The sequence below is a fragment of the Neodiprion lecontei genome, chromosome 5, assembly GCF_021901455.1.
Source record: "Neodiprion lecontei isolate iyNeoLeco1 chromosome 5, iyNeoLeco1.1, whole genome shotgun sequence".
In the NCBI taxonomy this organism is placed as follows: Eukaryota; Metazoa; Arthropoda; class Insecta; order Hymenoptera; family Diprionidae; genus Neodiprion; species Neodiprion lecontei.
In genome coordinates, this window is record NC_060264.1 from 6,813,888 (window position 1) to 6,839,140 (window position 25,253).

The window sequence follows — 25,253 nt, forward strand, 5'->3', positions numbered from 1 at the left end:
GTGCTATGACGTCTGTCCCGTCTTACCTCACCTTCCCCTAAGCCAGAATTATGCCAAGTAGCGTAATAACAATTTTTCTCGAGTACTTAAATCAGTCCCAAAACTGTACTTGCCGCATCGTAGAATAAAATAGGGAATTGATCTGGGAAACAGAAGAGCAATGACTCACTCCTTCTTCTTCTCCTTGTACGATTCAGGTAAATTGTCCGACGAGACTTGTTTGAGACGTGTACCTTTCACGGAAGATCTGAGTGGAACGCTGTAGCTTGGGTAAAGCAATTATTCCGATCACTAGTTACTTTTCGATGTTTACAGTATGCGAGGATACTTGCAGGTGTTAACACAAGTGCGCTGTTCACTTTTTCCAATCCAAAGAAATTTCTGTTAAGAATTTGATATGCTAGAGTTTCTCTGCATTATTTGAACGTAAAAAAAGCGGTATTTTGTTTTCTGACACGAATACCGCAGATGATCCGCAATACAATTTAATTCTTCGGTCAAAATACTATGGTGTTGAATGCCGGAAGATGAACGGTTCATAGAAGGAGATTTACTATCAAAACTAACAAACTTATAGTCTGTATTACGATGATCGTACAGTGGAAATGTCTCTCAGCCACGTGAAAAAAATATACGATACTCGCAAATCGATCCTAGTATAATCGCAACTGTATTACTAATTATACTAGATACGGTAATGTTCATTAATGCCTTGGGCTTCGAGCTGACTTGTTTTCAGTCCGACACGAAACGCGAGTTCGATTCTATGCTAATTATGTAACAATGACTCCCAATCTCTCACTTCGGAAAACAAGTTAGCCCGGATGCCTAATTAGGCATTAATGAACATTACTGTACATTTTTGTAAAATTTTTGTAGTTTAAAAATTAATGATATTCGGCGAATGAAGACTGGAATTTTATAATCGAAAAGGGAAACCTGGAACTATAAATAATGTTTGTTTAATTACATCTGCATATTAACTTATACTCGTATAATTGAGCTTTAGGAGAAACTTACAACTACACAGAAGTATGGTTATCGATCTTGAGATATACCGATTTGTTCGATACCCAAATTCGTCCCAATGGCTTATTGCACGTTATCTTTGTGAGAAGAAAAAGGTTCTGTGTAAACAACCTCATTCAGTGTTCAAGAAAATCATTTCTCTATTGCATTGAGTAAATTGCCTAATGGATTAATAATGAACAAGTAAATGTAAGAAGATCCTTGGAAAATATTAGCCGAAGCGATCAATTAATAGTGGTGGAGAGCCTCTTACGGTGGCTCTACGATCAGAACTGTACATCAGGAATTGAACATTGTCACCTCATCGTGACTATCCTTTTCGTAAGTACACCTCTGATAATTTTACCACGCTTATTAAGTATCGTCGCAGGTTCAAGATAGTGATCAAGGATCCAGCGACTTGTCTGACACCGCTTTGAACTCCGTAGTCTTGTGGAACTCCTCTTGTATATCGCGCAGAGACCTCTGCTTGGTCTCGGGGATGACGAAGTAAATGAATATCATCGAAAATACGGTTATCGCAGCGAATCCCCAGAATGAAGCGTGGATTCCGTACTCGTCAGCGACGACTTGGTACAGCTTGGCAACGGCCATTCCACCAAGAGCCCCGAATATCGAGGTAACCATAGTCGCCAACGCTTTAACGTTGCATGGAAATATTTCCGAAAGTACGACGTAAGGAAGACATCCTAGTCCTATCGTGTACACGATTATGTAACCAACGATAGCGGTAACCGGAAGCCAAGAGATCGAACTGACATCGACATCGACCGCTTGGAGCTGGAAGTACAATGCTTCTCCTGTTGATTAAGAACGATTTTTCATTATCTCAATTTCATTGACAAGATCAAACATACTATAATTATATTCAGAATCGCTATTGGGTTGGTCTTATTGTTCTTATCACTGGTGGTGAGTGTCGTGCTATCGTGTCGTTTGATCGTATTATGAAATGTGCATATACCGAAGGACGAATGTGCGTAACAGATTAGTGTAATCAAGGCTACCGTATCGATAATCTATCGGTTGAGATATCGAAGTAACCATACATCATAAAGATAAGCTGACGTGAGGCCAGCTAAGAGCGAATAACTGAATGGGTCAAAACATCGCGATAATTTTTTGGCAAAGTTTGTGATGAAAGTTGATATCCTACCTCCGAGAAACAGGATCGAACCACAGGCGGAAATCAACAACAATGGCTTTCGTCCTGCCAGGTCAACAGTGAATATGGTGAGCACTCCACTGAGGACTTGAACCACGCCAATAATGATTACGGAAATACTTGAATCCAGGCTGGATCCCGATGCTTCGAATATGAGGCCACTGTAGGCGAGCACAGCCCCAATACCGCTGAACTGTTGGGCTATCATCAACCCGATGACGATGATCAAAGCCTGGCCAAGTGGATTTGTAAAGTGTATTCACGTTTTTGAAACTAGAAGTTGGAAATTGAGAGGTTGGCGCAACAATAAAACGGCGCATAGTACGAACCTTGCGATTTCCAGGTATCATAACCAGCTCCTTAACTGTCCCAGCATTTTTTTGATCGAACTCTACATTCTCTTGAACCTGCTTGAGCTCCTCGATCACGTTACTCGTCCCTCTGAACCAGAGCAAACTTTTCTCAGCGCGATCCATCTTTCCCTTCATTACCAAGAAGTACGGTGACTCTGGCATCCAGAAGAACATCAGACCAAACAGGAGTGGAAACGCTGCTCCCATGCCAGCTAGACCCACGGGGCTGACCCACGGCCCGACACAGTAGGTTAACAAAATACCGGCGTTCAGCATATGGTTTATCATGGCACCCAGCGCGCCCCGAATCCTGTCGTCCGCAATCTCTCCCAAGTACATCGGTGCCACGGTGTAGGTGATGCCAGAACCAAGACCGGCGATGAACCTTTAGGAGGAGAGAAAGGCGCGGCAAAGATGTGAACAGAAAATTTCCGGCTCGTGAGTTGGTAGAAAACCTGGTGATTGCGGGTTAAATTGAGATGCAGAAGAACTACAGCACCTTGCCATGGCAAACCACCAAAAACTCGGCGCGAATCCAATCAGGATGCAAGAACTGAGGTAAGGCAGAACCGTGAAAAGTAGGGACCACTTTCTGCCCCATCTGTCCACCACTGCAGCTCCGATGAGTGGACCGAATACACATCCAAATGTAAAGAAACTCACGATCCATGAACTTTCATCCGATGTCACGGTAACGTTGGAATCCTCGTCCAAAAGCTTTGGCAGCGAAGGAGCGGACCATCCGAAATGAAAACCGGCGCATGCCACGGACATGGTTGCTGGAAAACGCACATGGTAAATTCCGGCGTGATGAACTTACATGAAAGATAGATGCTCGAATAGCGTCTTGTTCTTTTTCAAAAACAAAGTATCGTCGTACGCACGCGATCTCTTGGTTTTCTAAAAATCGCACTTACTGACTACCATCTATTGATCGAGAGCGATGTTCCCAAGCAATGCATACATCAACACCCTCCAAAGATTGCGTGACATTATTTGACAATTTTACGTTATTTTTGCAGAAAAGCATACATCAATTCCAGGATAGACATTGGCTCTCACCTGCGAACCCGGCAACTGATTGCGTCATTACCTTTGACTTTTCCATATTTTTTTATGGACACGAACACGAGCGGTGGACTTGAACACGAGCCAAAGATCACTAAACGCGGCGAAGCAATTGTTATCGTTGAAATATCTAACCGAGCATAGCGGATTAAACCCCTTAAAAATTCACCAATCCCTTTTATCATATAGGTGGTTAAGGATGAAGATCGATCAGAAGTACTGATAACGATAGCTCTAATCGATCGACAACTAATCCCAGACCATAACCAAGATCTAGCTTCACCACTTTGTTCCTTGAAGCTCTGCTCACACTAGACTGATCCTCGACTGAAACTGACTCTGCAGGCGACAACATTCTCTTGAACCCTGACCCGATTCATTGGAAGTGTAAAGTTGGAAAATGTGACCTCATCGGTTAGTGGTATCCGTCAGAATTTTACTTTCAAAATCGTTGTACGTATGCTTGTGTATCGAAGACAAAGTGAGATTAGGATATAAATTGTGCACCGACGATCTTGATTGCCAATTCGAGAATTCTAAGTGGACTTTCACTGCTCCTAAAATTTAATTGTCCATGATCCAAATCGCGTCCGTACAAGCACAATTATTTCCCGCATGCAATGCGTGCGGCTTCCACGATTTCGGATGTGCAATTGATCAGTGAGGTAAGGTAGAATATCAAAATCCCTATACAAATTGCTTCGTGATAATTTATGGGTTTTTTCGAAGGCAATTGATTCGAGTCTTAACCGCAAATTCAATCTTCCAAAGATTTTGTAGTAACATTTCGACATGCGTAAAAAAATTTCTCAAGCTCTTGAAAGGAATGGTTATAAGAAGCTCTGTTGGTATTGCGACGACAATTTTTATTGCATTCGTCGATTTTAGAATTGTTCTGTTTATGATTTTCTTAGACTTTCTATCACATGACAGCCAGTAAACGCCGTAGCATCGCCAGGAATGACATTATATATTTAGGAAGTGACACAAATTTGAAGAGTAAATGTGTTTTCGTTATTATTTTATCTTAATACTTTAATCGTGGATTTGTCATGCAATCATACAAGTTAATCAATCAATTTTTGATCAGCTTGTAGCGAAGACTCTACCAAGTACGCCGTTCATATTTAACTTTCCGTTTTCTGTTTTCAGAAAAAAAGAATTTATGAGTGAGTGTGTGTATGTGATTAATGTTTTTGTTCGACAATATCTCGAGATCGAGTTACCGGATTTTTATGACATTGGGGTCAATCAAAGCGGTTTTTTAAAATTTACATTTGGCGTATTCAACATGCTGAAAAAAACTAAAAACATCTGGATTTTTATGAAAATTGTTACCGAAGGTTCGTTGGGTGGCTGATCACAAATCTGAGGTCAGATTTACGAAATCCAAAATAGCGAAACCAATACGGTGGTAAAAAAATCTGGGTAATATTATTCGAATTTCAGCAGAAATTAGTAGGCAGAGGTTTTTTGGCTTACCGATAACGAATCCAAAGTCAGACTTCCAAAACTTGTAATGGTGGATCCCTTACAGTGGTTCAAAACACAGAAAAAAATCATCGTCTTTTGATTTAATATGGTATCTGAAGGCTTTTAAATCGCTAATCAGGAATCTGAATATGTACTTCAAAATTCGAATTGTATACTATTATTTTTTTCCGCCAGCTTGCAACATGCAATTACGACCAACGAAACGCAGCCCTTGTTAAATTTTCACACTTTCAACTTTTGGTCGTAACCTATAATCCATTTCCGAAATTCTCTTACGGCTCAGTCAATGTACTCTGTTCGCAAGAATATCTAAAATCACAAGAAAATGTTAACTCGCCCATGACTAGTGTCAATTTCAATCAAGCAGATTGGCTAATGGTCTCCTCATTCGCTAATTCCCGTTGGTCACTTACTCTATAGCCCGTATTGATGCAGATTAAACCAAAGTGCCATTCTCACTCAAGTGGTCGCTCTCGTCGTTCGCGTGTTGTACGATATATCTTTGCACACCACATCTGAGTAATACGATCGATTCCGTCTTGGAAATCTCAAAAAACAACAAAAAAAAAAATACTGGGTATGATGCGGCACACGTATCTAAATAAGTATAATACGTGATGCTATACGGAGCAAACTGAATGAATTATTTAATGAAAGTCTGTACGGAATTATTGTTCAAACATAATTTTCAGGTCTGTACAGTGTATTTACTCAATTACTGCACACACCGTTTCTAAGCCGCAATTGGCAGCACACGAATGCTATTTATAGACCGCTTACCCACTTTTGCAAGGTACCCAATTCCAATACACCTTGCGTGGAAACGAAACCCCGCGAATATCAGGTTAAACCTGCACCGCACAGGTAATGTTTGTTCTGCTTTAATTCCGCTTGACAACCGCAAGTGATTATTTACGGATGGATTATTTTAATTTACGATTTTATTCGGGACCAGCGCGTTTGGTCGTTAGATTTTCGTTAAACTGCAACAGTCAATAAAGGTACTAATTGAAATTTTTTAAACGTTGCAGATGGAACAAGTTTTTCGTTAAACCACAAGCAAGATCTAACAAACTTTGTTTACTGACTATTTTTAAAATATTTGAATAATCAACGGAAATAAATGCAAAATTAATGATTCACACAATTCTTGTCTATTAATTTCAACGCAATTGACGGTCTATATTATTTAATTGCCGATTGTGAGTATCGAAGGTATCTATAAACGGTTATCCCAGCCACGCACGACAAATTACTAATACTCGTACCATAGTAAACATTTAGGGGCGATTAACGAATAAAAAAACAACCACATAGGTCTGAATAACCGCTCACCACTGGTTTAATTAAAGCTTGAATAATAGCGTTTGATCATGTCTAGCTATTTTTATTGTAACGTCTTGAATACTGGCAAAACAAAATCGTGAGTGTTAATATTTTAGTAATTTATGAAGAAACAGGAATCGAATTGAGAGGCGTGGTGCTTCTATGTGGTTTTTCGCGTTGTACAATCGTACTCTTTTCGTTTCATGTACACGTTCCTATATTGTAAAATTTATGGGACGCAAAACGAATCCCTGATGTATGCCCGAAGGTCTTGTCTCGCAGGTAGGCAGGTACGTGAAATGCCTTCGTAAATATCCTATTCTCCTCCGTCTTGCATGTAACTACTTAACCAGATACTGCAATTCGTCTGCTGCAGGATGTGCGCGCCATGCGCCGGTATGACGTCAAAAATATAAGAAACATTTATCGTGCGTGTTAAGATTTATAATCCAGTACATTCGGATACAACGCAAATAGAGCAATGATTCCTCTCATCGACCGTTCATTTTTGTAGGTCAAACCGTGCAATTCACAAATATGACAGAGCAGCACCTGCAATGCAGAAAACGACTGAGCGAATTCAAATCTTTGTATGAAACTTGTATAAACTAGGATGAAATTGTTGATACATAAAATTTTGCAGATGAATCGAAACCACGGTATCACAAAATCAATACGGCCGCCGTTAACATGGTTAAGATTCTATTTCGATATCTCATCCCAAAAAAAATCGACGGCAAGAATCGTGGACTTCCGAATTCATCCCTGATGACAATTGTCCATGAAAAAAGATCTCAGCGTGATGTGAAATTTGCCCGTATCACTTGCTACGGAAAACCATAACTGTCCGTGTTTCGGAAGGCGCTCCTCATCTATGGGACGTTTCGAAGAGATCCTTGATCTTCGGTGATCGAAGTGTAAATTTTCGAGGTTCGGTGGGAGGGTTGAATTAATTGAGCTTATAATCTACGCCGACGTCGAAGCGTGGCAAGGATCATCGATCAGCAGGTGCATGTGCCGTACTTGCGTGCGTATCATCGTGTTAATTAGAGTTGCAGGGCAATTTAAGTGATGCAATCAATGCTGCGAGGCGGCGAGGGACGTCGAGGGCGTCCCAAGAGTCATGAGCGTCGTCGTCGTCGGTTTGCTCGGCGGCGCAGGGTAGGGAGGAGCAGTAGTGTCGGTATATTTATGTGACCGTCCTGGCGGGCTGCTTCCAAATACAATTCAGTGAAAGCATCGCAGGGATCCGCAGCAGCAGCAGCAGCAGCAGCAGAAGCGATAACCCGAGTACCAAGAGTGCGGTGCACTGATATGACTTTTTAATTTTATGTATCTAGCAAATTTACAACCGAGCAGACAGTAGCTAGAATATTCTAATAAACTGTTTCGACACTACGCGAATAATATATTATACTATAGTGCAGTGACCCTGTTAAATAACTAGTTTAGACGTACGTAATTTAAACAGTACGTTGTGCGCTGTGACAAAATAATCGCAATCAGCTGACACGTGTTGTTCGACAAGCAGTCTGGGAAAAAGTTAATTCTATCCATCCCTGCATCCCGTTTTTCTACGTGAGTATTTCTACAGCGAGAAAACAAGAAAACTGATTCAGCAATTTCAGGTCCGTTAAATTTTAGACTGAAAACTATTCGTTTCCCTTGAAAGGACGTGTTCCGTTCAATCCTGGAATGTGATGGAATTTCGTGATAGAGGAATTCCTTTGGTTCAGTTGATTCGTTTATCTGGAAACTAGAATCTGTATTTATTTGAGAATTGGACGATCCAGAAACTCGGATAGTAATCGTTTCCTGCGTATTAATGTTCACCGCTTCCTTTCTGCATGCTGTAAATTAATTCGGAGAGGATTAATTAAAATCACGTGGGGCGTTCGATCTACCAGTGAAATTTTTAGCGCTATGAAATATCGTAATTACCAAATAGCTTTTACCCCTGTAGAGTTTGAGTCTTCCGTGAAATGTTCAGTCGATTCATTCATCCCGGCTATTCTCGCATTCCCATTAAAAGTTGCACGTGTTGCCCCCCGGCTTTTTTGAAGTGCACTCCAAAACCTTATCGTAAGTCGATGCCTTGCTTATCACTGTCGTTTTTCTACTCCCTCAGCGATATGGGAGGTTTGTTGTCTTCATATTGGGGATATTCCGGTGATGACGAATTAGATCCGGCCAGCGGTCTGACAGGAAAGCAAAAAAGATTGGTCACAGAAACGTGGGGGATCATGCGACAGGATCCTATGAAACTAGGAATAGCGGTTATGATGAGGTGAGTGGTTTTTATTATATCGCCCTCGAATTTATTACCTGATGTACGATTCTAGTAGCCTATATTTCATTATCGAGCATGAGAATTTACTCACACAATGATTTCGTTATAATTTAAATAAAATTTGCTAAAATTTGTATCTTCACCAGATCTGGGTTAGAAGTGTAGACTTACTATCACAGTATGCTTACAATGTAAGTCTGATTTCAATGGCTAATCAGCAAATCGGTAGCAAGCACTGATTTCGATGCGCAATTTAATCTTGCGGAAATATTCTTATCTCATTATTACCGATAAACTATGACTTTTTACGATATGTAATCAAGCTAACTTGAACTTAGATACGAATTTTCTTATTCGTTATGCAGATAGAAATCATTCTGAATTTCAGCCTCCATGAGAATCAATAGATACGTGAACAGGGTAATCGTTGGATCCAATCCTAGTCAGATAATTTTTTACTTCACTGATTAGCACAAATGTGACGGAAGCAGACGAGTAATTTCGCGGTATTTCTACTCAGATGAATCGTGCTTTGCTACTTGATGGTGGGATCTTGTTGCTTTTTCTTTCTTCTCTGACAAAACCCCGATACAAGTTGTCCCTGAATAACGTCTACATCCGGTCTATATAACCCATAAGATGTGGCTGATTACGTGAGGTTGTTCAAACAACTTACCTCTGACATATTTTCAACAGATTATTCACCAAACATCCCGAATACCGGAGTCAGTTTCACGCCTTCAAAGATACACCCCACGAAGATCTACCGAAAAACAAAAGGTTTCAGGCTCACGCATCGGCCATCGCAAACGCGTTAAGTACCATCATTGATTCCCTGAAGGATCCAGGCTTGCTGGAAGCTATTCTAATATCCCTTGGGGAGAAACACCATAAGCGTGGACAGACGGTAGAACAATTTAACGTGAGTTTGAGCTTTGACTTATTATCTTGACAGGTACGTTGGTTTTATCGGAATCGAGAATAGTCCAGGACTTTAAGCTATCCATTCCAGCTATTGAAAATATTTACAAAAATTCGATTCTGTGTCCATTGCTGATCACTAAACGCGGCTTCTTTGTTGGAAATTTAAATTGTGCTCTATTACCCGCTCACGAACTGTCCTCGCCGGTTGACTGTAACAATGGTCGTATTGATTTAATATTCAGTTCGCGTCTGATTAGAAATTCCCTATTGCCAAGGTGAAGAGCAACGTGCTTCAATCACGATGCTCCATAGAGATAAGCGTGCCTTGTTAGTATGCGAATAATTACAATGGACACGTATTACATCTTGTTCGATCCTTCGTTAATAGAAAAGAGCGAAGCATGAAAAGCCACCTTTCATACCTACGTCGTCAGTATTACAGTTATCGAATCAAGTAATTTGCTTCCCAAGTATTATTTAAAAAAATATTATACAGTATGCTTGAGAAATGAGATCAAGGTATTAGCGATTCATTTACTGCCAGTGCCAATGCTCTGTGATAATTTCAGAATCTAAAACTGGTACTGTTGGTCGTCTTCAAAGAATTTCTGGGCTCGAGGTGGACGCCAGAAGTGAATAATGCCTGGAGCAAAGCTCTCGACTTCGTGTACAGCATCATCTTTAAGGTGTACGCGTAGTGATTAACCCGAATAAACAAGGCTGAAGGCCTCGTTCTGCGGGCGCAATATGTTGTTGTTAACCATAACCGACGTTCACGGAGTTTACCGGCGTAGAAGGAATGACGTTCTTTTTTACATAGCAATGTTATCGCAACAATTGTTTATAATACTGCTACACCTCGATGTAACTACGGTGGCCTGAAGAACGATCCCACTTATATCGTAAACACATGACGATATCGAGTTGGCACGTTGCTGAGTTGAGAATCGTAGGAAACGAATGTGACTGAGGGTTAATTATGATACGATGGATATGCAATCTGAAGGAATTTACACGTTTCTTTTTTATTTATATTAAATGTATGTCTGCACATTTTTAATTTTATTTTCTTGTAATAATAATATAAACAATCAAAGTTTTTCAAACGCCCGTTACTGAATTTCTCCCGCATTAATCATTCGGTTTGTACTCGGTAATATTAAGGAATTACCAGATTATTATACCATCGTGGTTCTCCCTGCAGCTGGATTTTAACACATTAAAAATATCCCCTTGACCGGAGCTTTGTGAAATTCAAACCAGTTCACGAACTGATTGCTACAGAATCAATAAGAATATACATGTTTTCTTCTGGCCTGGAATTCTCTACAAATATACATGTGCCTAACAAAATTGCTCAGCTGCGCATCAATATTGTATTGAATTTAAGAATCTTCGAGGGCGTTTAATAAATGAAATTCGATCTCACTAAATCTTTGCATTCGCATCACCATGGAGTTTGATTTTTACACTTACTGTTATAAATTAATTATTATTCATGCAACCTGGCTCGTTCACTGTAAATAAAAATAAATGAGTACAACGGAACGGCTTCCGTTTCCTTTCTTTATCTCCTTTTCCTGGGCTCTTTCGACATGATTAAATAACGTAATCACTTGGTGACCGGTACTGAACTAACAAAGCGGCATTAAAACGCAAACGTTCAAGCAATAAAAGATAATGCGATGTGATGATGAATATCTGTGCGAGAAGTCAAGTCGAGGGGTTATCCAACCCTTTTATTAGAAAGCAGATAAACAATCTTAACACCGCTCCAGGTTTTGAAGATCTCATTAATTAATCGAGTCGGAAAATTCGTGTGAATTAATCTACAAAATTTGATTCTACTTAGGCCGAGTACGAAGCAGTGGATCAATATCGCGTAATGGATCACATTGGTATTCTCCAGCTTTCCCTATTCAGGAATAATTATTACATCTTGCGGAAACTGCACGTACGTACCGTGCCTTCCTTGGCCAATTCACCTCGGTAGTGAATTAAGTTAAGCTAATTGATTGATACAGCCAAACTTCTAATCTGGAGACTCTCCCTGCACTCTATTTGATTACGTTTTCAGTCTGATTTGATTCTTGATTGAATGTCTGAGTATCGTCAGTTGATAGTTCAGGTCACATATAATAGTACAATTCGCATGATGTTGACTTTCCAGAATAAAAATCAATCTGGACCTAGGGTAAAAAATGTATACTGAACATCAATTATGCTACCAGACTTATACCTCATACTTCAGCCTCAGAATTCAAAAAATTGAGTTAGTAAACTTGGCTGACAAATATGTACAATAATCGGCAAATCATTTTGGACTAATTATATTATTAACGATAAATTATAGCCCAAGGTTTTTGAGTCAGATGTATACAGGTAAGCAAATTGAATTCTCTTGTCAGACTGATATCAGGTTTTTATTTCAGACTGTCAAGCATAAATATATTGATGATATGATATAATCACAGTATGTTACACGAAACACCGCAGCAACGTTTCTTCTTCTGCAATGGCGGAAGTGAATCCGTGCTTGGTAGTAAGTTTTTCTTACTGTCACTGAGGGTAATTGAGGTATTTTGCTTCATTCGTTTTTTAATCCTTTTTTTCTTTTTCTGTTTTTCGCCTCTCACGATTGACCCGCTCCTCCCACCCTTTTCCTGGTCGATGGCGCTTGAATGAGAAGTTTACATGCACATGCATTATCCGAACCAATCGAGCAGTCACTGGATATCACGAATTAATTTTACCCTTTCAACCAATGTACCAGCACTTCCAGTTGACTGTACTCCACAGGGTAATTACCTATTATTATTCCGCTGTTCAAGCGAAAGCCTGACATGGTGGAATACCAACAAAACGCAGATCACCGCCAAGGCAGTAAGCGATAAACTTAACGTGGCAAACATGAGAGTGTCCACAGGAAGCCAAGGATCTTCTTCAGGGGGCTGATCCGTTGACTCCGTCGTTTCACCAGATCTGAGGTAATGAAAAGTGCTTGACTAATTAGCATTGTCCTTACGACTCGTGAGGCGGAAAAGGCACTTGCTTCGGTACTGGGTACTTCACGGTCTACAAGGCACCGGACTCAACTTGTAAAATACGTGCAGGGTTTGAGTAACGTGAAGTAATTGAGATATTGATTGAAAATTTAGACTTCTATTCAGATGGAAACGAAATTCCACGCGACTCAACATTCGGGTATACCTATGAAAGATAGGAACCAAGCGTGCATAGAAACTTTACCGCACAAATGTGATCGCGGTATTAATTAGGAAAGAGATGTAAGAATGGAATGTACGTAGAATCGTTGCTTCCAACTCTTATGTCGACGGTATCTTCTGACTCCAGGTCACTGAACGGATTGCGCAATGCTCTATCCAGATCATTCCGAAGCTGCTTGAACGTTGTTTTTCCTAACCAATCGGCAAGGTCATTGTGTTTCAACTGACGCAGACGGTGTTCGACGTCTTCATGAGTTTGCCCACGACCCTCGCCTGGAGAACTATTCCAATGAAGAAGTTGCCGAAGGCAGGGGATATCATCGTTCACTTTTCTTTCTAGGTAAGGGAGCAATTAGGTATAGTAGTTTAGAAACTGTGCCAATAAATTATACAGGGGAAAACTGTAGACATACCGGCACCTGATATATTTTCTGGAAGTTCGAAAGAATTGTAATGAAGTGCCGCTACCAGACGTCGACATTCCGAGGGGTCAAGATGTCCAGCTAGATATTCGAGCTCGGAAAGATTGATGTCAATGGTGCACAGAGCTCGGTCAACCTTGCTCGTGGAGAAATACAGAAATAAGAGGGTAAACATATAGGTTGTATAAGTGACGCGTATCATCTTGCGCGTTTCGGACTAAATTTCCGTGACGGTAATAAACATAAGAACGAGGTCTCTCACGAAAATGAACGTACGAAACGTTGCAAGTCACTGTTGGTGTTACGACAAGAACGAAGAAATATGTTGGCTTCGAAAATGCGATTTTTATTCTTCTGTAAACCACTAATTTAGCCTAAGCACTTTCTTGTGACCAGTATGATCAGAATGAGGAGGCACAATAAGAAAATTGTGGAACAAGCTGCTGAGAGAATCCGTGCAAAATAAGAAAACGTTTGCCGATTTATGATGGCCGGTTTAACTGTATTTCTTGTTTCGCTAGTCGCCGCGATTTGAAACGATGCGCGATCGACAAATTCTCTCCGAAATCACGTCCGAACAATGTCTGAGTGAAACGATGCTAGCTCTTTTCGAGATCGGCCAAAATTATATTGGAGAGATTCAGAGATTCCAAATTTTAATGTTGCGAATTATGCTGATTAAATACAATAAATTAAATTGAAGGTCCCTTGTCCTGGTCATTGGGTGTCTTACCGGTGTCAAAAAAATACAACATTGTCGTCCGAATGACTGTAAAGATATGACGAGAATGTTGTGATCTCCAATCGCAATTTCTAAATCGTTCATTCATTGTTCAAGATTCTTTACATAAAATTACATCTATATAGCGCTATAAAGCTTCTGTCTAATATCACTTAATAAAGATGCCATATTTCTACGGACAGTCACGAACATAGGAAATTAGAAAGTTGCGAAAGTAATTTTCTCTTCTGCGATATCAAAATTACATTTAGTTTTACAACAGAGTCGCTCGGAAATGCTCAGAGATGTTTCTGAAGGTTACCTAAACGCTTTAAATCAGGAGAGGAATTCTGTAATAATATGAATAACTGAATATGGAGTACCTAGCCAAATAATATTTTATTCAACATTATATTCCAATAGCAGTTACATACATATTCATATTCAATGTAAATTACAGCAGTAACTATTATGTTGTATACTCTGTAAAGTCATCCATGTGGACCCTTCTGTTTGATCTGGGAGACAAATCGTCAGATGGTCCATCAGGATTACTGGCTGCACACTCTTGTAGGACTTTGCTTCTTAATTGCTTAATACGACGCAGTCTTTCGAGCCAATTTGAGGCGTATGGATTATGTCCTTTAGTTTTCAGAGACGAAGAAACCATTGAGGCAAGCTATAAATGAATGGAAAACATATAAGAAGCTTGTATTTACCAAAGTTGTCCTGTTGATGTATGCAACCAAAAAGGCACTTACATTGGCATGAAGAGCTAGCTGTCGAGCAAGTATAGCGAGATTTTGGTCAGAAATAATTTTGGGTTCACTGTGACCTATGTGCTTTGCAAGTTCCTCGCGTGCTTGCACTGTAACTCTGTTCGTGCCATGATCAAGAGGCTGAATGACTACACAGGCATAGTTGAATTGTCCCTATGAAAAAAAAATGATTGGTATTTGGTGGTGCAATTTGAAGTTCCTCTGATCAAAATATAACTGATACTTTTAAAATGTGTATTAACCAACAGTCGTGAAATCAAAAATTCTAGTGAAACAAAATTGGAAATCTGCGAGAATTAAATGAATAAACTCACTTTCACAGTTTGTATGTTATAATTTTCCCCACTTTCGTTGTACACAATGTTGACATAATTGTTCCCGATGTGTAATTTTTTTCCAGTACACTGTGGATCACTTTCCTTGGTTGGCATCAACGTAGCGACGTGAAATACGACCTGTTTACGTTAAATTCGTGTTAACGGAATACAAAACTTTCGAGGCATTTGAAGATTAATTCAGTACTCGAACCATCCGATATTCTCTGACGAGAGTTTTGGGACAAACCTGCATAACATCATCCTGCCATATGTAGGCAAAGTTTCCATTTTCACCATTCCGGTCAAGGCCTCCAAGAAATATACTTTGTGAATCGACATCTTTTAACTTTATCAGCGTTCCCAAACGCTGTAAGAATTCCGCATACCTTAAAGACCCGTGTTGATTTGCAAGTATTTCAACTTCGTTCGATACCTGGCCAATTCCGATATATATTACACCAATTTTATGAGTTTCGTACGGAGGAATTGCGTCCAGAACCTTAACAGCTCTTTGTACAGCTGCTGTTTGAGAAACTAATAACGGTTTTTCCGTAGTAGTGCCAAAATGAGCAGTGTGATATAATTGCAAGAATACAAAACTGTAAAAAAGAAGGAATGATCAGTAAGAATAATTGTACAGCAGTAGATTCTAATCACAAATCACGATAGTAACGATATTATTTATGCTAGGAAGCTGCGTTACCATTTACCTAGGATTTATGCCAGTTCTCGGAGGATCTTTGTTACGTGGTGAATTTCCACGTCTGATATTATCCCATTCACCACGGGTTTTTTTAGCAGGGCTCATCACAGATATGGTATGACCTCGATCTCGGAAATGTAATGGTGGTAAATTGGATGGGTCGGGTTTATCATCTTTCTGTAGAATTAAGAGCGATTTATGTTTCTGAAATATTATTCAATCGTAGAATTTGTGTACTCACTTTGTCTGCAAGATGATTTCTACCAATTGGAGGTTTTGTGTCAATAGCTAGTGGGGACTGCTTCAATCCAGAATCGTGGATGTTGCTCAAACGGGGGTAAAGTTGCGTTGGAGATTGTGGCGGTTTTCCAGTAGACACTTGTATTTGCGAATGGATACCAGACATTAGACTAACACCTCTATTTTGAAGAGACAAGAAGTTTCCTGGCGCCTGCGTTTGGGGCAAGAGAACAAAAAATGATAGTAAATGTTTAGATTCGCAGTAGAATTAGCTCGTTCACCAGTCGTATATCACATTTTAGTCGTGAGCAGAATATTGTAGTTGAATTCTTTCATTTAACGTGATAAATTTCATACTTGTGTGGCTGTGGGAGAAGGTGGGACAGTGTTACTAGTAGAAACGCTTGGTGTCTGAGTTGTTTGTGTTGCTCCAGGGTACGAGTGTTGCGAACGAAGTCCTGATGGATGATGTATAGAATTCTCCGCAGACGGCGGGGTGGTTCCAGTTCCAGAAATTTCTTCTGGTATTGCTTCGCAGCTGACCCTTAAGATGCAAACATTCTTAATCGCAGAATTTACCTGATATTCTGAAAAATTATTATCCGGACCATACAACAAGGTGGGTACCTTACCTCATATCTTTTGCATACGTGGTCTTTGTATGTTTTTTAATTTCGGAGTCAACTTTTCCTTCCGAATCAACCGCAACAAGGTCCCGATCATTTTGAAGACTCAATTTGTCTTTATTGAGGAATGGATTTTTCCAATTTGCACTCATTTCAGGACTAGAATTAGACCTCCGCACAGGATTTCGGGATCTTCTTAAATCTGGATGTGGTATATTTATACTTTTTAATAGTAAAATTTTCAAGCAAATTAGATAGGCATATTTAAAACAACAATTACCTTCGTCACCTTCTTCTAGGCCTTCAAGACTGTCGCGGGAACTCTGGCGAGATGGACTGCGACGTGCTGGAGATCCTGGGATAGCGATCGGACCTGATGATATTGATGACGAAGCGACTGATTTCAGCAAGCCAATTTCAGGCTCCATATTCAGGTGGTTAAAATTGTTTTCCAACATATCCTGCAACAGTTTACGAAGTCAAGAACCGATATCCATAGATTATACTTACATTGCCTCGAAACTTAAAACCGTTTTCAGTGAATAAATATAATGTAAATGGATTAACATACCTGAATATCTTCAGCTTGAAGATCTTGATTATGATTGTAGGTATAGGTCGGTTGTTCTAGATTTTTGTTTTCTATCGATTGCGGTGTAGGCATATAAAGTGTTGTGATATCATTGACAGGAAAGTCCAAAGGGGATGTTTCAAATTGCATTGAATTCTGTATCCGCATTACCCAGGACATGTCGCCGGTTGGTCTCCTGACATAAATCTCAGCCCAGCCCTGGCACCAACATGCACAAGGAATATGTTCCTCTTGTTTTTCACTAGAAAGTATCTGTTCAAGCTTTGAAGGTTCAGTCACGTCTTGCTCAGACTTTTCGCTGGGGAATTCTAATTTCAGAGTCTCTGGTTCTTCAGGCAATTTCTTTGATTCTTCAATTGGAGAATTCGAGGTCGTGTTAGTGTTGGAACCACCATACCCAATGGATGATTGTCGCATCAATTTATTTTCCTCCTTCGAACCCTGTATAAAATAAAATACATTTAAAACTAAGTAAGAAACCAGTAATGTTGTTTACTGTTTCCAAAGATAACTTTTCCATTAAACTCACTTCTCCACTAGACGCTCGTTGCAACGAAGATTGTGTATACCTTAGAGTGTATTCTGGGGAAAGAGATTCGGACTTACAGGCAGTCCAACAGTTATCGCATAGTCCGCCACGCGTCGCTTTACTACTACATCCACTTGTCGTTATGGTGATTAAACGGTTTCCCAATAACCAAGTCATAGACTGACCTTCTTTGAGTAGAAATTCTGCTGTTGGAAGTCTGCAATGAATTTTATTACAGAAAGTGGTTTGATCAATTCTGTCCCACTATTTCAGTGAACCACGAAAATATCGTGTACCTCTTTGGCAAGGCAGAACAGGTAGAAAAAGTATACCGAGCCATTAGGTCTATACAAGTTTCTGTGAGTTCAACGTGAAACGTCATTAAAGCTTCATCAATTGGTGGTTTAAGATCTAGTGCTCGTCCTTCTCCGATCATACGATTAGCAATTATAGGCCGTTCTCTGCGACCCCTGCTGCCCTATAGTATAGAATCAAGTCTTATTACTTTGTACCGATATTTACAGCTATGCTTCATAATTATCTTTCGCTTGCATGTACAGGTATAAACTAGTTACCTGTTCAGTCAAACTAGAACTTCGTTTTCTGCTGGATGAATCTTCGTTTATTAAATTTAAATCTGATTTCATCAAGTGACCCTCTTCGAAAGGAACCAACACATTTGCTTTGAGTCCCTATAAATAATGTATTATTGTAATTTCCAGCTCAGATATCACAGATAGACTACTGTGAAATACTCACTGTAGTAATGAATTTTACAAAATCCCTTCGGAAGGGAAGGCGACATTTCAAGAACCACACCGCTATTACGTGGTGTGCCAGAGATACCGTGTAATGATTGTACTTGAAGGGATTGGTGTATGGTAACGATATTGCAAATACAGACATATACTGGTCGCCGATAAAGCTTGCAAACACTTTGGGCAGTCTTGTAAGAGCTGTAATAATCATGATATACGTGAATATCCCATCAAAAAAAATAAAACTGGTAACTAGTATGCAAAATTAACTTTTGTAAAATAGTTTTTTATTTATAAATAATATTATTGGTATAGATACATGAAGGATGATCAATAGAAAACGGGCGGACCTATAGTTAACTAATATCGGTGTCTTTCAACCTAAATCTCACATATTTCGTAAAATCGTAAAAGCACTTACTTGACAAAAATTCGAGTATTGGGATAGCAATGTAAACTGTTGCTGAGATTTTTGATAGGTTCAGAAGAACCTCGGATAGAAGCTTGTTCATTGCATCACGCATTTCTAATGTACAAGTTGTAAGGCTGGTTACACATTGACTGGCACATCTTGTGGTGAGGCCAAGCTAAGAATGTAAGGAAATGATTACACTTAAAGCATAATATGGCTATAAATAAGTGAATCCGCTGAGTACTTGGCTTTATGAATAGGTTTAACAAGTTTGAAATCATATTATTACCTCCAAACACTTTATCAGACGCTGCTGCAAATTTGGCTCAAGGTGTGCGTGATATGATGCCAAAGATGCCAATACCGGAAATACAAATCCCCGGAATTCAGACACTGTGAACTTTGGAGGCGTGTTGTATAGGGTCTCTGGTAAGCGTACAGATTTGTCACTCACCTACCAAGATCATATTCACAATAAGATTCACTGTATAACTGATACAAATAAAAGGATAAAATGTAATGCCTGAGAATACTCACCGTTACCATGGAGCACAGAGCTGCAGCTAGACAATCAATATCATTGCTATGTCTTGAGAGGATGAGTGCTTTGTTTTGCATAACTTGAGGCATTTCTCTTAGCAACAAGTGAAGAACTCGCCAATCTGGTAAATCGAAGTAAAACAATACAAGATTTTGAAGGTAAGAAGCTTCAGATAGTGGTCACTAAAACGTGCACTTTATATTATCTGATTTTTTCTCTAAAACAGACAAGGACAAGTACCTTTTTCCTGCTTGAGACACATTACCACACATTTACAGGCATGGGCGAGCGACATATGAGTAACCTGGCATGAAATGTGCTGTGATGGTGCAGGACTAGCTGGTGGTGGACTGTTCCCGCCTCCGCTGTTTACATTATTTCCAAGTCTATCAGCCGGTGCATGTTCCAATACCAGGTAAGGGCTAAATCGTGTTACAACACCAGTAACAGCATCAGGATAGCCAAGGTGATAGCAGGTATTGGCTCTAATTCTTAAAAAGGCCTCAAATATCTGAAATACGAAATATTTGTTTATATTTTCTTTCCAGTAGTTGAGATAAAATTATGAACTATAAATTTTGCTTGGTAGCAGATATAGTATCAAAGGCCATTGGGTGAAGTAGAATCTTAGATTTCAGGTAAAATAAAATATAGTTACTTACTAAATACCTGATGGTTGATACATTGTGGAAAATCATGGGTTCCTTGTAATGCTGTTCAAGATGATTGACCAATAATTTGTAGGCTCGTATTACATGGCTTGAGGGTAAATGATACATCTTTATGCTCAGTAAATTTATCACCCCAACCACAGCAGTTTTTACGTCTTTTACATCAGTATCAACGGTTATTGGAGTTTCTAATGTAAACGGTTTGTTCACTATCTAGACAAGAGGATAAATGATCTTCAGTTTACAAAATATAATCACACAACGAACGTAAGCCCGTTCGTATATATCAAATATTTTAATTGCACTGCAGAATATCGCCTGAAATCCTAATAATGATGGTGTTAACTGGCACTCACTTTTTCCAATATATCCAAGAGCTCTAAGCATCGCTTTGTTTCACACTCAATACATAGATCAATCAGTAAATGAGTAGCAACGTTACGTATAGTAATATCAGGATCCATATCAAGGTGTTGTAGATATGGGACAACAATCCTTTCGATTAGCTCATCCTCGTACTTGGATCTGGAAAAACAGTTTGATAAGTAATATTTCAGATTAATGAGTCATTTTATGGTAGGAAATTTTCATACCTGTTGATTTTTATAACCTTTGTCAATACGTCTAGAGTTTTTATTCTGATATTGGTTCTGGTTTCATTTTTAAAATAGCGTTCCATTAAAGTGCTCAGCTTTGATAACCACAAATGACGAGTTGGGTCTATATAGTGAGACAAATAGCCAATCAATCTGAGTACAGATATTTCCTGAAAAATATTGTAATTAAACTGAAAAATTATTTGATAACGTCTATGGTAGTACACATCAAATTAAATTGCTTCAATCAATAAATTGAAAAACGGAACTTCAAGCTTTTCATATGACTATGAAACTTGCTCAACCAACTACAGAACAATTTCAAATAAGTAGTTCTGAAAGTTTAGAGGAAATAAAATCTTTGAATTCAATGCAACTGAAATGAGAATCAAACATCTCTAATTTCGTCTAAATGAAAATGATGAAACTGTCCTTTCTACAATTCACATAGCAGGGAAAAGTTTTTATAGTAGTATAGACCTCTGGCATTGCTGTACATGGTGGTAAATACTTACTGGACGGGAGTTTGAGCAGCGTTCAATTAGCTCATAGAAACGCTGCACACAACCATTGTAATATCCATTATCCAGGAGATTTTCAATGCTATTGATTGTTTCGTGTAGACTTACTGATACCTGTTCAGAAGCTGGTTGACTGCTAGTTTCTGAAAAAAAAAGTAATGAAAAATTTGTGTACCTTAGTTATACGCTAATTAATTGTGATATGTAACACACACCTATATGTATGATTACTGCCTCTATTATGTCTAATATGATACTCCAAGTAGGATCATGCAGCTCTTCTCCATATTTATTGACCAATCTTTGGATGCTGAGAGTGACTTCGTACATAACTATTGGATGATTGCATTGCAACGCCTTAAAAAAAATGAGTAGATTATAAATTTCAATTAATTTTATAGATTGATCTTTGCATTCACAGATAGTTACTTTGACATTTTTTCGATTGAGGAAAAGTTACTTAGGTATTTCTCTGCATAAGGATACAGGCAGACCAGCTGCAAATCATTTCAAGACGTATTAAACCGCTTGAGAAAATTTAATGCGTGCACAAATCTTACTGCAAAATACATACACATTCATATCATATAGTGACCAAGAATTTCACAAATTGGCAAGTTTGATTTTTCAAGTAGAGTGTTTGTATTATACCTGAAGAAATGAAGGCAAAACAGATGTGGGTGTACATTTCAGCTTCGGCACTCTGTGAGTCCCCCAAAGACCCATGTTAATGTAAAAGACAGCTCCGCGCAGTAAACCGACATCTCTCTGAACGTTTGGATCCTGCAGTAATCTGCACATTGTATAGAGAGCTGAATGCCCCTTGTGCGTACCTAATAAGTTTCGCATTATCTAAAATGAAAGAAAGTTATCGAAGAATCAGCTTACATTCACTATCATTTAAATCATACATTATGCTTCAATTTGTAAGTAAATTATAGATTACAAATCGAAATTACCTTCCAGCTTATCTGACAATAAGTTTCTACATTGACGCTGCGGCACAGGGCAGTAATGAATGTGGGCAGTGAATCCGGCTGTAAATTACCATAGCAAACAACAGCGTCAAGGGCTTCTAAGCATCCAGAAACTACCTCAGCACTATTACTGCAATAGCACAAATGGCAAATGTATCTGCAAAAACATGAGAAATATATTTGCAATGTTAAATTAACTTGAAATAATTCAGTTTCTCTGATATATAACAGTCGTCAAACCACTTTAAAAGAGAAATTATCTTAATACTTGACGGAAACGACTGATAAGGATTATTCGTGACATTTTACTACAAATAAAAGGTTATGGTAATGGTTGTCTTCTATAAATGTAGAAATTCACCCTGTATTTAGAAAATCGTACAAAATACATACTGCACTAGATTCGATATAATATCAGCATCTATGCAAGCAGAATTGAATTTAATAACATTGACAAGCAATGACAGAAATTCAGCTCCTCTTTTGCCATCAATTCCAGTCACAGTCGGCATCCAATCCAGTAAAAGTGGTCCTATCCTTTCTTCCAGATGTAATATATCTTTTCCATTCTCTGTTAAACTTTGGAGCAGCTCCAATCTGCAAGGAATAGAAACAATTATAGTTACCGAACTGATTTCTAAATCATATTCCAACAGTCACCATTTTACAACTTAATTTCTGGAACTTCATTTCAACAATTAATCTTATCAATCAAGCAGTACCTTGGTCCAATGTCCTCAGGTATATCGTGGTTTTTAACTACCATGAAAAATTTCACTCGCATTAAGGAAGACAATTTGGTATATTGCCCTTGCACAAGACACCGGAGAAACTGAAGTGTCAAATGTCTGCATTCTCGTGGTACATCCTTGTCCTTAACTAGCAAATCTTGGACCAAGAGCCACAAGCGCTCCGCTGCCGTCTAAAGTAAGAATGAATTGGTAGTCAATTTAGTTAATTTTTTTATTTGAATATGTAAGTTGCTTTTGATTGTTTTCTGTCTTGTTACAAGTATGAAAAAAAATAACTATTTGCAACGAGAAAGAGAAACAAATTTTCATGTACCTCTTCCCATTGATGATTCAGGACCGAATCACACAGGTCCTTGAGTCCTTTGGCTCGATGTTGTAAGGGAGCATCTGGGCCGATTTCCTTCTCAATCTCTGTGGTAATTGTGAAATCCGCTCGACTTTTGAAATTTCCTGTTCAGGCGTAAGAATGTAAAGCAGGAATGAAATATGGATAAAAAATTACCGAAATCATTGCAAATCGACTGGCTTAACTGTTTTTAAGTGTTTTTATAGATGTGTGGTATCTGTTTAAAGAACGTAAATAGAGAACACAGCGTCGTTTTAGGTTATAATCACTACTCGTCTATTTAGTATGCGAGTCGTGAAAGTTGGACGTGATTCCGAATAACTAGAGGATGGGATTCTCAATTGTATATCTATTTTTCTATACACGTATAGATATGTTGACATGTTAAAAAATTAGTGCGCAAACTAATGTTGTGAAATTAAAGTGATACGAGTCCCGTAACTAAAAAATAAATGATAATTGTTACCTTTGTTTAAACCGAAAAACTGCTTGAGTTTATCGTGAAAATTTTTGTTATCCTTATCCTTCGAAGTCATTTTTGACATTGTTTATGGTATATTTATTTTCTATTACGTTACTAAAAATTGCGGATGGAATTCGGCATCGCGGTAATCATTCGTCGTGTCCACAGACAACTTTTAGGTCATGTCAAATGGAGTACAGAGAGAAGAAAAGAACCGTCCATAAAAAACGATGCCGAACGATAGGCCCTGAACAGCCCTGAACATCTAATACAATTGTACAACCGACAGATGGCGGAAAAATCGTCTGCGAAAATGGAAAAATGGCGCCTATTCAAAGGTTAAATCCATTGACGTTGACTGAAGAAAATAACCCCTGGGTAAATTTTTATGACCAGTTTTCGGCGGGCCATTGGGCCCAGCTGGGCCTGGAAGCGTGGGAGGGTTTTGCTCTATCGAATCTACCTAACGGGCTCGCACCGACATTCGTAGCAGCCAAAGTAGTGTCGGTATGGAAGCTTGAGATTGAGTCGGTACAAAGTAAGTATATAAGACTACTTGTCGACTGTGACTTAGAAATGTCGATCAGCTTGACCAGCCCGTGAGAAGACACGTAACCGCGTCCACCACCAACCACCCCCAACCACCTCCGAATCCACCACGTCCCCCTCAGCCTCTTTTACCTCTTACGACCCCCTCCACCCCTCGTCATCCTCGTCCTCATCGACTATCACCGATCACCTCCGACCATCTCCAAACACCTCTTACCGCCACCGAACACCTCTAGCCACCCCCTACCACCCCCCAGCTCCCCTAACACCTACTACCACCCGCTACCACCACCTACCACCGCCGACTACCTTCAATCACCTTCGACTACCACTGTCCTCCTAGTCCACCTCGTCCTTCACTTCCTCCGCTATCTAAGTCGAGTTTCTCCAGTTAGCGGACCGGGAGCGCAGGAACCACGTAACGCTTGTCCTCGAAGTTGAGTTTCACCAGGTAGTCGACCTGAAATCGAGCGTTGCCTGAACAATATAACGACAGTTGCCTTAATGGGCTTTGGTGTGACAACCGAAAATCGTCGTGCGCTTTCGCCCCCTGAGATGTTCCAATGGTAGAGTTGAGAACTCATTGCAGAACATCAGAGAGTTACCGATTTCGACATGATGCTGGCTGCATTCACCTTCCGAGTAACACAGTCTTCGCAATGGTAAGCCCAGGCCGGCGATACAATAAATTAATAAGAATAAATTACTTCCAAAATAAAGTTTAGGTACCCGAGGAAAGAATGTATACATAGATCATGAATAATAACAGATCAGATGTAATAATGATGCGGAGACCAAAAAGTATATGTATATGTATATGCGGTCCATGTACGACATTAATATACATGATCCACTTACGATT

At 39.3% G+C, this 25,253-nt stretch overlaps 4 protein-coding genes and 1 long non-coding RNA gene across 13 annotated transcripts; 2 read left to right on the plus strand and 3 right to left on the minus strand.

Annotated features, from left to right (window-relative positions):
• Positions 1–946: 946 nt before the first annotated feature.
• On the minus strand, positions 947–7,477 carry LOC107223205 (facilitated trehalose transporter Tret1-2 homolog). 4 transcript variants are annotated; one of them, XM_046739282.1, is made up of 5 exons: positions 5,098–7,477; positions 3,047–3,326; positions 2,524–2,932; positions 2,186–2,426; positions 947–1,829 (listed from the first exon to the last, which is right to left on the minus strand). In XM_046739282.1, exons 2-5 carry the CDS (start codon positions 3,319–3,321, stop codon positions 1,414–1,416), a joined length of 1,341 nt encoding a protein of 446 aa, XP_046595238.1. In that variant the 5' UTR covers positions 3,322–3,326; positions 5,098–7,477; the 3' UTR covers positions 947–1,413. The 4 variants fall into 4 exon arrangements, with proteins under 4 accessions (XP_046595238.1, XP_046595239.1, XP_015518304.2 ...); XM_046739283.1 differs by lacking the exon at positions 5,098–7,477 and adding an exon at positions 3,641–3,724; XM_015662818.2 differs by lacking the exon at positions 5,098–7,477 and adding an exon at positions 3,610–3,722.
• Positions 7,478–7,874: 397 nt separating this feature from the next.
• On the plus strand, positions 7,875–11,196 carry LOC107223214 (hemoglobin-2). 3 transcript variants are annotated; one of them, XR_006904288.1, is made up of 5 exons: positions 7,875–8,013; positions 8,564–8,722; positions 9,422–9,647; positions 10,219–10,689; positions 10,854–11,196. XR_006904288.1 is itself a non-coding variant. In XM_015662826.2 (4 exons), the coding sequence occupies exons 2-4, from the start codon at positions 8,568–8,570 to the stop codon at positions 10,345–10,347; spliced, it is 510 nt and encodes a 169-aa protein (XP_015518312.1). In that variant the 5' UTR covers positions 7,875–8,013; positions 8,564–8,567; the 3' UTR covers positions 10,348–10,749. The 3 variants fall into 3 exon arrangements, 2 of the variants coding, with proteins under 2 accessions (XP_015518312.1, XP_046595246.1); XM_015662826.2 differs by lacking the exon at positions 10,854–11,196 and having other exon boundaries at positions 10,219–10,749; XM_046739290.1 differs by lacking the exon at positions 10,854–11,196 and having other exon boundaries at positions 7,925–8,063; positions 10,219–10,749.
• A 1,257-nt stretch (positions 11,197–12,453) lies between these two features.
• Positions 12,454–13,473, minus strand: LOC107223204. The gene is made up of 3 exons (XM_015662817.2): positions 13,290–13,473; positions 12,954–13,212; positions 12,454–12,631 (listed from the first exon to the last, which is right to left on the minus strand). The coding sequence occupies exons 1-3, from the start codon at positions 13,471–13,473 to the stop codon at positions 12,454–12,456; spliced, it is 621 nt and encodes a 206-aa protein (XP_015518303.2).
• Positions 13,474–14,399: 926 nt separating this feature from the next.
• Positions 14,400–24,075, minus strand: LOC107223213 (tuberin). Of its 4 annotated transcripts, XM_015662825.2 has the most exons (29): positions 23,846–24,070; positions 23,347–23,483; positions 23,004–23,203; positions 22,675–22,878; positions 22,264–22,438; positions 21,956–22,156; positions 21,520–21,661; positions 21,299–21,447; positions 20,781–20,953; positions 20,544–20,712; positions 20,179–20,400; positions 19,757–20,027; positions 19,513–19,637; positions 19,265–19,429; positions 18,985–19,150; positions 18,565–18,761; positions 18,381–18,497; positions 18,102–18,283; positions 17,806–18,022; positions 17,256–17,717; positions 16,965–17,145; positions 16,691–16,886; positions 16,416–16,602; positions 16,060–16,269; positions 15,826–15,995; positions 15,363–15,714; positions 15,113–15,253; positions 14,781–14,951; positions 14,400–14,698 (listed from the first exon to the last, which is right to left on the minus strand). In XM_015662825.2, the coding sequence occupies exons 1-29, from the start codon at positions 23,922–23,924 to the stop codon at positions 14,489–14,491; spliced, it is 5,571 nt and encodes a 1,856-aa protein (XP_015518311.2). In that variant the 5' UTR covers positions 23,925–24,070; the 3' UTR covers positions 14,400–14,488. The 4 variants fall into 4 exon arrangements, with proteins under 4 accessions (XP_015518311.2, XP_046595230.1, XP_046595232.1 ...); XM_046739275.1 differs by lacking the exons at positions 14,400–14,698; positions 14,781–14,951; positions 15,113–15,253; positions 15,363–15,714 and having other exon boundaries at positions 15,878–15,995; positions 16,056–16,269; positions 23,846–24,075; XM_046739274.1 differs by lacking the exons at positions 21,956–22,156; positions 22,264–22,438; positions 22,675–22,878; ... (1 more) ...; positions 23,347–23,483; positions 23,846–24,070 and adding an exon at positions 21,734–21,815.
• On the plus strand, positions 16,547–22,478 carry LOC124294378. The gene is made up of 6 exons (XR_006904289.1): positions 16,547–16,677; positions 16,984–17,118; positions 18,528–19,404; positions 19,484–19,674; positions 19,743–19,931; positions 22,271–22,478. It is a non-coding gene; the product is annotated as an uncharacterized LOC124294378 (long non-coding RNA).
• Positions 24,076–25,253: the final 1,178 nt, after the last annotated feature.

Excerpts from the sequence above, each read along its gene's own strand:
- LOC107223204 (XM_015662817.2), bottom strand. The coding sequence starts at position 13,473 with ATGTTTACCCTCTTATTTCTGTATTTCTCCACGAGCAAGGTTGACCGA. Across the intron at positions 13,213-13,289 it reads AGAAAATATATCAGGTGCCG|AAAGAAAAGTGAACGATGAT; the intron begins GTATGTCTACAG and ends TCCCTTACCTAG. Across the intron at positions 12,632-12,953 it reads GTTGGAAGCAACGATTCTAC|ATCTGGTGAAACGACGGAGT; the intron begins GTACATTCCATT and ends TCATTACCTCAG.
- LOC107223205 (XM_015662818.2), bottom strand. The coding sequence starts at position 3,655 with ATGGAAAAGTCAAAGGTAATGACGCAATCAGTTGCCGGGTTCGCAG. Across the intron at positions 3,327-3,609 it reads ATCAGTTGCCGGGTTCGCAG|CAACCATGTCCGTGGCATGC; the intron begins GTGAGAGCCAAT and ends TGCGTTTTCCAG. Across the intron at positions 2,933-3,046 it reads TGGTGGTTTGCCATGGCAAG|GTTCATCGCCGGTCTTGGTT; the intron begins GTGCTGTAGTTC and ends CTCCTCCTAAAG.
- LOC107223213 (XM_015662825.2), bottom strand. The coding sequence starts at position 23,924 with ATGTCAAAAATGACTTCGAAGGATAAGGATAACAAAAATTTTCACGAT. Across the intron at positions 22,439-22,674 it reads ATTATATCGAATCTAGTGCA|ATACATTTGCCATTTGTGCT; the intron begins GTATGTATTTTG and ends ATGTTTTTGCAG. Across the intron at positions 19,430-19,512 it reads CTCTGTGCTCCATGGTAACG|GTGAGTGACAAATCTGTACG; the intron begins GTGAGTATTCTC and ends TGATCTTGGTAG.
- LOC107223214 (XM_015662826.2), top strand. The coding sequence starts at position 8,568 with ATGGGAGGTTTGTTGTCTTCATATTGGGGATATTCCGGTGATGACGAA. Across the intron at positions 8,723-9,421 it reads GGAATAGCGGTTATGATGAG|ATTATTCACCAAACATCCCG; the intron begins GTGAGTGGTTTT and ends TATTTTCAACAG. Across the intron at positions 9,648-10,218 it reads AGACGGTAGAACAATTTAAC|AATCTAAAACTGGTACTGTT; the intron begins GTGAGTTTGAGC and ends TGATAATTTCAG.